This window comes from Xiphophorus maculatus, chromosome 2 (assembly GCF_002775205.1).
Source record: "Xiphophorus maculatus strain JP 163 A chromosome 2, X_maculatus-5.0-male, whole genome shotgun sequence".
NCBI lineage: Eukaryota > Metazoa > Chordata > Actinopteri > Cyprinodontiformes > Poeciliidae > Xiphophorus > Xiphophorus maculatus.
Genome location: NC_036444.1, coordinates 4,213,702 through 4,221,901, shown reverse-complemented (window position 1 = coordinate 4,221,901; position 8,200 = coordinate 4,213,702). Strand labels below are relative to the sequence as shown.

The 8,200-nt window shown below is 40.4% G+C and overlaps 2 protein-coding genes across 2 annotated transcripts; both read left to right on the top strand.

Moving 5' to 3' along the window:
- The first annotated feature begins 730 nt into the window (after positions 1-730).
- On the top strand, positions 731-2,017 carry exosc6 (exosome component 6). The gene is made up of 2 exons (XM_005795798.2): positions 731-1,032; positions 1,357-2,017. Exons 1-2 carry the CDS (start codon positions 755-757, stop codon positions 1,901-1,903), a joined length of 825 nt encoding a protein of 274 aa, XP_005795855.1. The 5' UTR covers positions 731-754; the 3' UTR covers positions 1,904-2,017.
- Positions 2,018-5,446: 3,429 nt separating this feature from the next.
- Positions 5,447-6,933, top strand: LOC102233982 (forkhead box protein L1-like). The gene has a single exon (XM_014472090.2). It carries the CDS (start codon positions 5,629-5,631, stop codon positions 6,544-6,546), a length of 918 nt encoding a protein of 305 aa, XP_014327576.1. The 5' UTR covers positions 5,447-5,628; the 3' UTR covers positions 6,547-6,933.
- The last annotated feature ends 1,267 nt before the right edge of the window (positions 6,934-8,200 follow it).

Below are 8,200 nucleotides of genomic sequence, written 5' to 3'. Positions count from 1 at the left end.
TCCTGAGATATAAATACTTTAGTAATGCAAATAAATAAATCAATTAACCAACTGACATTAAATAAATTAAACATATTCTTCATATTCAGCAGTGTTTCATGCATATTTGGATATAACATACTGGTTGGAAAATAAAATCTTAACAACAACAGAATAAACATAAACCATGGAAGACAAAATGTTTCTCATGGATAATTTGGTTTGGGCCCATTTAAGAACGGAGTGGATTTGCGATTAATTAGAGATTTTTACAAACAAAATCTTATTAAACATTTATACAAGAGCAAGCATTTTTATTTTATTACTTTTTTTTCTCTTTTCACTGATTACACTTTGCTAAATCCAGCAAGCATTGGGCAATGTTTGTCAAAAATATATGGAAAAAAAAAAAAGAAAACCGAGAACAATATAACCCCCCCCAAAAAAATGTTTTGGAAAATATTTAGTTGTTATTTAATACAGCAACTGTTTCTTGAAAAATTTTACTATTTTGCTTTTTTAAAATATTGTCAATTTAGTTCATTATTGTAGAGATAAAGGTAAATAATTTTTGTTTTAATAAAAATAAAAAATAATAAAAAAGTCTCCCTCTTGTTCTCTCAACTTAACATTTTTGCCCTAATGGCAAAAAGTTTGAACATCATTGGCATAAACGTTTAAAAAGACAATATTGGTCAACAGGCCCCCGGAACGTTTCTCCACTAGCTGTAGTTCACCGGGGACCGTTTTGTCTAGCGGTTCACTTCAGCGCGTCATGCCGACCGATACGAAGCGAGTTCGCGGACCTGAGACGTCTCAGAGTCCACTCCTGTTCTGGTCCCGACCCGCCAAGGTTCTCCCTTCTCACGGACCCAGAGCGGACGGTCGCCAGCGGGATCAAGTTGACGTGCGGCCGGTGTTTGTCCGCTGCGGCCTGGTGAGTCAAGCTAAAGGTTCCGCTTACATCGAGGCTGGAAGCACCAAGGTGCTGTGTTGCGTTTACGGACCTCGGGAGACGGAGCGGAAAGATGAGACCGACATGAAATCTGGACGGTAAGGGCTGTTTATTAATTATGTTTATTATTCTCAGTCGTCTCACAGAAAGCAGGATTGAAATTAAAAAAAGCTCTTTTGGAAAATATTTTCTGTTTGTAATTTCTTTTTTTTTTTAGAAAAAAAACTTTAAAAAATCTAAATTGAATTGAGTATGGAAAACTAAATCAGAGATTTTATTTTCAAGCTGTATCACCCAGCCCTGTGGTTTGTTTTCTGACTCCAGTCTGAAAACAGTGCTGGTGTGCTGGTGCTGGTGTGTTTTGGCTCACTCTGTGTGTGTGTGTGTTTGTTTGTTTGTTTGTTTGTGTTTCCGTGTCTCAGACTGACCACCGACATGCGCTTTGCTCCGTTTTCCTGCCCGGAGCGCGGCTCCTGGATCCAGGGCAGCCAGGACAAGGACTTCTCCCTGATGCTCCAGGAGAGCCTGCAGCCGGCCGTCTGCCTCCATAAGTATCCGCGCTCTCAGATCGAGGTCAACGTCATGGTTCTGGAGAACAGCGGCTCGGTTCTGGCCCACGCCGTCACCTGCGCCTCCATGGCGTTGGCGGATGCCGGGATTGAGATGTACGACCTGGTGCTGGGCTGCTCTCTGCGCCAGGATGGCGGCTCCTACGTGGTCGACCCGATGTACCCGGAAGAGAACAGCTGGAGGTCGGGCAGCGGGGAGAAGCAGGGCGGGCTGACGGTGGCGTTCCTGCCCAGTCTGAACCAGGTATCTGGGCTGCAGTCGGACGGTGAGATGGCGGAGGAGACGCTGACGGCAGGGATTCGGACCTGCATCGAGGGATGTTATAAACTGTATCCTGTTATCCAGCAGGCTCTGATCAAGGCCGTTCGCAGGGCGGCTCTGCCACCAGCAGAGAGCTGAGAGACACTCTGGACTCTCACTTCTTCTTCTCTTCTGTCTTTATGTTCATTAACATCACTTGTTTTTCATCTGCAGTGTTACAAAAAATAAACTATTCATTCCTCAATAGCTTAACATGCAAACCTGTTTTTATACACTAGTTGGACCTTTGCTTCCTGATTCAGAGTTTATTACACTGCAAAAAGACCAAATCTTGCCAAGTATTTTTGGTCTAGTTTCTACTTCAAATATCTTAATACATTTCAAATGAGACAAAACAAACATACAAGTAGCTTTTCAGCAAGATATAAGAGCATTAATTCTCTAATGTTGATGAAAAAGTGCTAGTTGTACTTGCAGATTATTTCACTAATAATATGGGGAAAAATGTCTTAAATTAAATAATCTGCAAGAAATTATTGTCTTAAAACAAGCTCCTATACCTTGCTGAAATATATAGATATTTGGACTAGAAACTAGCCCAAAAATACTTTAGAGTATGATTTTGATTGTAGGATTTTGTGTTTTTGCAGTGTTGTACAGTGAATATAAAATATACTGACTATCAAGCACGGTGGTGAAGGAGTTATGATTTTGATCTGTTCTTTCTGCAGCCTTTGGATCAGCAGAAAAAAATACCTGCTGACTAGAGTTGTGTGATTGTTGGATAATTTGTGACTTGGAAACTCAAAAGTCTTTTTGAGTTTTAGTTCAAGTAAAAAGTACCAGTTAATCTGGCAGGTTTTTTTCATTTACATGGGAACAATGTAAATGTTCCCATGTAACGTGGGAATAATAAGATTATTTCTTATTATTTCTTATTACCGGTACTAGTTCCACTAGTACCGGTATATATAGATATTCATAAGTAGCTAAGGAACTACTGACCTAAACAAAGCTCCTGTATCTTGGTGAAAAGTTACTTTTAAGTTAGTTTTGTCTTATTTCAAGTATACTACAATATTTGCACTTGAAACTAGCTAAAAATACCTGGTAAGATTTTGTGTTTTCACAGTGTAGTGGTGCAAACATAAAATAATAGATATTCCTGGAAATTGTTGCTTTCTCGCAGATATATTCCAGATTTTTTCCAGAACTTAACCTGCAACTTATAGGTACTTTCCCAAAACCTACAGGGTTCATTCAGAGACCAGCTTTACTAAATTGTGACTTGTAATGTAGAACCTTCCAGAACTTACTGGATATTTTCCTGGAATCTACTGGTAACTTCACAACGTAAAGTTTACTTTATGGAATCCGTAAACTCCAGAAAGCAACTGGTAATTTCCAGAACCTGCAAAAAGTCACTCAGTGTCTCTTTATGGATCTTAAATGTGTTGTGAAGGATTAAAATGTCAGATCCTGAATTCTTCAGCTCTCATCTCATCCTTGCATGTTAGTTTAGTTTAATTGTCTAATGAATCACCGTCTGCTGAGAGAGAAACAGAGCAAACTTCAGAGTTTATTCACCAAAAAGCTCTGAATCCCTAATGTAAGCAGGGCACAGCTGGGCCCACTTGGGAAGTTGTTATAATCCTCCTCTGACCTATAAACAGGAAAATACAGAATATAAAGCATCATGCTCCCATCTCCAAATAATACACCGACTCTGTTGTCCTTGTAAGGAAATCCACCTCTGCAGCAACTCCGGAAAATTCAAACTTTGGATCCGAATATTTTCTTTTGACACAGAAATATCCACACAATTATCTGAACACTGAGTTGAATATGACTTTTCCACCATTTATTTTTTACATCTTAGCTCTTAGTTGGAATGTTTTGCTATAAACAAACAATAACAGCAGTTTCTTTTTATTTTTGACAGTTTTTTGATCCCCAATATAAAGCACACTCCAGTTAAACACGTTAACAGCCATTATTGCCTTCACTCCGGCTGAATAGAACTTATTTAGAACCACAAAAGCTATCTGATCTTTTGAAGAAACAACAATTTTTATTTTTTATGCACTTTATGAAATTTATTTTTAAACCTCTGTCATGTTTTTTTCTGTTTTGAAACAAAGAAAAGTCCAAAACTTTTGCAAAAAGAGGATGGATACATGTCATTCTACAATGCTAAAATTTGCAGAGAAATTATGAAGATGGGAGGAAGCTCAGTTTCCAACCTACGGTAATTGCTAAAAAAATTTATCAAGAATAATATTATAGGCACTTTTAGTCCCTTTCAATGTATATGCACTTCCAGGGTTAGGGTGTCTTAAATTCAGGTGTCTAAAATTCAGGCCTTAAAATTTCTTAAATTCTTTTTTATTATTAATAAATGTGCCTTACATATTTGTTGACCATTTAATATTGTATATTCTATTTATTTAATTTACTCACTTGGCTTTTCTGTCAGGCAAAAGTTTGAGCCACCCGCAGACGTTGCTCTCGACGTGCTACCGGTAACTAGCTGCTAACTAGCTAGCAAAATCCCACAACCATTACCTTTATTTATTAGTTTGTCTTAAACTTAAATCAAAATGTCATTAAAAAGATTTTTAAAGTTCCTGAATTTGACTTGCTGTAACCTGCAGATATCCTGAATACAATTACTCTATAAAAAGAACAAAAAAACACATTTGTTGTCTTATCCAATTACAAAGACCAGTTGGTTCTTTTGTATTTGTAGCCCAAATTATGAAGAACAATTATTATTATTTTCCATTTTTTTCTCCGAAGAGTTTTTGCGGCGCTAGTGGCTCATATTTTTTTTTGCGACAGTAGTCAGACAGGAAAGACATGTGGTAAGGGTCGCCGGGACCGGGAGTCGAATCCGCGACGTCCGCGTGGAGGACTAAGGCCTCCATGAAGAGCAATTATGAAAAACTCAGAGTAAATTGAGTATTGCAGAAGCAAACAATCTTCCCAAATATTTTTGGCCTGGTCTAAGTACACTTGATTTAAGAGAAAACTAATATATCTTGTTTAAGTAAATAATTACTTAATATTGATGAAAAAGTAGAGTTTTTTCGCTCAACGGTTTTTCTCATGAAATAATTTGTTAGTGGAGCTAGTATTATTTAAAATGAGTATTAAGGAATTATTGACCTAAAACAACCTCCTATCACGCTAAAAAGTTTCTTTTAAGTTAGTTTTGTCTCATTTCAAGTCTAATAAAATATTTGCACTAGAATAAATTACTTGGTGAGATTGTGTGTTTTTGCAGTGCAGAGCCCTGTCACTTTTGCTCACTTTTGCTCGGAATTAATACAGAAGTTAATTCCTGCGCGTCAGGATTTTATTACGAGGCTCATAAATAAGTGAAGAGAAACTGTTGGAAGTCATTTACTTTTTGTTTTTAGTTCTGTGACCCCCTCCCGGTTTGCTTGTCCTCCCTCTGTGGAGCGGCAGATCTCTGAGCAGGGCTGGACCTGCAGATTTCAAACAGCACATCAGCGCGTTTCTGGAAATGCTGCCCGGAAATTTGTCCAAATAAACACAGCTTGATTCGGCCTGGGTGGGCAGACTTATCAAGCACTAATTCTGTAAACATATGAGGGGAATGAGCGGGCCCCTCATTGGCTGCGGGCCGGAGGAAGAAGAAGAGGGAGGAGGAGTGGAGAGGGGGGTGTTCGGTGAAATTTGAATGAATGTGGGTGGGCTGGGAACACAGACCGGCACTGATGGACAGTTTATTTCCCATTTCAGTGTCAACATAACGCAACAAACCTCCAACAGCTCTGGACAGTTTTCTGGGGCCCCATGAGTGTGAGGAGTCAGTCGGTGAAGCAGAGGCTCCCCTCATGGCTCTGTTCCCCGGCCGCCTGCCGCCGCTCGCTGTCTCCTCCTCGGCTCTGAGCCTCTCCGGAACCCCGCTGATCTACCTGTACGGAGGGGACAGCACATTGAGCCTAGTTCCGGGGTCCCAGGAGCCCCCCCAGAAGCCTCCTTACAGCTACATCGCGCTCATCGCCATGGCCATCAGGAGCGCGCCCGGGCAGCGCGCCACGCTCAGCGGCATCTACCAGTTCATCATGGATCGGTTCCCTTTCTACCAGGACAACAAGCAGGGCTGGCAGAACTCCATCCGGCACAACCTGTCGCTGAACGACTGCTTCATCAAGCTGCCCAGAGAGAAGGGCCGACCGGGAAAGGGCAGCTACTGGACCCTGGACTCCAGCTGTTTGGATATGTTTGAAAACGGAAACTACCGCCGCAGGAAGAGGAGGGCCAAGAGCCAGCAGGACGCGCCAGACTCCAAAGATCCTGGATCGAGACGCGCAAAAGTCGCCGTGTCGTCCAGGGAAACGCTGAACTCTGATTGGGGGACAGCACCGGCGCCAAATAAAGAGCCGAACACAGAACCGGTTCTTTTAAAGTTCGCCCAGCAGAATCCAGTTGCACAGAGACAAAAAGCGCATATTTCCACGGAACCCCACGCTGATCCAGGATCGGCTCAGCGCGCCAACCTGCTCGCTGCAGCACAGCAAACACCGAGAGCGAACGAGCAGAGAACGGACAGGTCCAAAGGGTTCACCATCGAGAGCATCTTATCCAAAAATCAAGACGAAGCGCGCGGCCGCGTCCTGGACGTTTCAGCGGAGAGTCTCTGCGCCCCCCCGCTCATCAGTGCGCATCCCCATCACCTGGTCCAGGTGGGACTCCCCTTCTGCTCCTACCTGTCTCTCACCTGCTCGGACTCAGCGCTGCGCTTCCACTGAAGCGGAGCGGGCAAAAACATTCAAGGATTTTTGCGCACAGATGCGTAAAAGTTTGCTAACCAAAGTTGTATTTACCCAGAAACCACAAGATCTGCGCCATTTTCATTACGTTCATCACCATCATCGGCATTAAAACAATACAGCAGAACAACAGGGAGAAAGGCAGGCGTAATTACTGAATGTTTTTGTTCATGTGTGACTTCTTGTTTTTTATTGTTGCAGACAAGCACGTTTAAATGCATTTTTGTTGTTGTAATTTAACACGACAGGGCCTGGAGATGCCAAACAATGTGAGGATTAACTTTACTGAACGCTGTAACCAAAACATATGAACTGGTCAGCTCTGCGTTGGAATGTTGCAAAAATAAAGTTCAGGTAGAGATCAAACTGTTGCATTGCTGTTATTGATTTATTTTAACAGAACAAAATCAGAAAATATCATGCAGACTCTAGTTCACTGCACTGCAAAAACACACAATCTTACCAAGCATTTTGGGTCGAGTTTCTTTACGGAAAATGTCTTCAAATAAGACAAAAGTAACTTACAAGTAACTTTTCAACAAGATAGGAGCTTATTTTAAGTCAATAAGTTAATATTGAAGAAAAAAAGTGTTAGTTGCACTATTATTCCACTTATAACATGGGAAAAATGTCTTGTACTAATTGATTAATCTGCCAGGGGAACTAGAACTGCTTTAATCAATATGAAGGAATTATTGACTTAAAACAAACTCTTATTTTCCTGAAAAGTTACCAACAAGTTATTTTTTCTGTAAGACTTTATTTGAAGGGATGTTTGAATAAGACTGACATAACAGTTGCATTGAAAGTCCATTAAACGTGTCATTAATTACAGAATGACACGTCATGGCAACAGTCATAAACATGAATAAAAACTCCTACGTGTTAATGACAGGGTTCATGTCTCTTATCCACACCCCTTCAAATAAAGTGTTAGCTTTCTGTATTATTTCCAGTGTACTAAGATATTTGCACTAGAAGATCAAAAATACTTTGTAAGATTTTTGCAGTGTGTTTGTGCGTCACCCTGCTGATGGAGGCAGAACTGAACCAGGATGTTTCTGCTGTTTTCGAGTGTCAAAAACGCTACAAATACATGTTAAAATATTTTGCAGGAAAAAAAAACTTTGTTCCCTGGATGCATCTTTTAGCACCTTTATTGCTCGATCCGCAGCAGATCATGATGTCAGCTTTTTGTTTTTGCAGACAACATGCTGCAGGAATCCTAAAATAAATCAAACGAAGGATCAGAGCAGGAAGCAACAAGAGGAATAAAGAGAAAATTACTGATAATGAAAGTGAATCCAATTTGCTGCAATTGGTTTTTTACACTGTACAAACAAACAAATTTAGAATTTAACTAAACGAACTAAGCAAAACAAAACTTCAGATTTTATAATTGTTTTGAACCCAAACTGTCCGGTTTATGCTGCCACATCCCCGATTATTAAACTGCCACTGCAGCGACCGAAGCAGCCATTTTCTACCCCTTATGATCGGCATTAATTAAGTTTTATGAACATCTGCTGCATAAATTATGTTTTATTGCACTAGTACTAGATGTTTATATGAAATGTTACGTTTTAAAACAAAGTTAAATGTCAAACCTTTACAAGAAGACAATCAAATTATT

Excerpts from the sequence above, each read along its gene's own strand:
- exosc6 (XM_005795798.2), top strand. The coding sequence starts at position 755 with ATGCCGACCGATACGAAGCGAGTTCGCGGACCTGAGACGTCTCAGAGT. Across the intron at positions 1,033-1,356 it reads ACCGACATGAAATCTGGACG|ACTGACCACCGACATGCGCT; the intron begins GTAAGGGCTGTT and ends TCCGTGTCTCAG.
- LOC102233982 (XM_014472090.2), top strand. The coding sequence starts at position 5,629 with ATGGCTCTGTTCCCCGGCCGCCTGCCGCCGCTCGCTGTCTCCTCCTCG.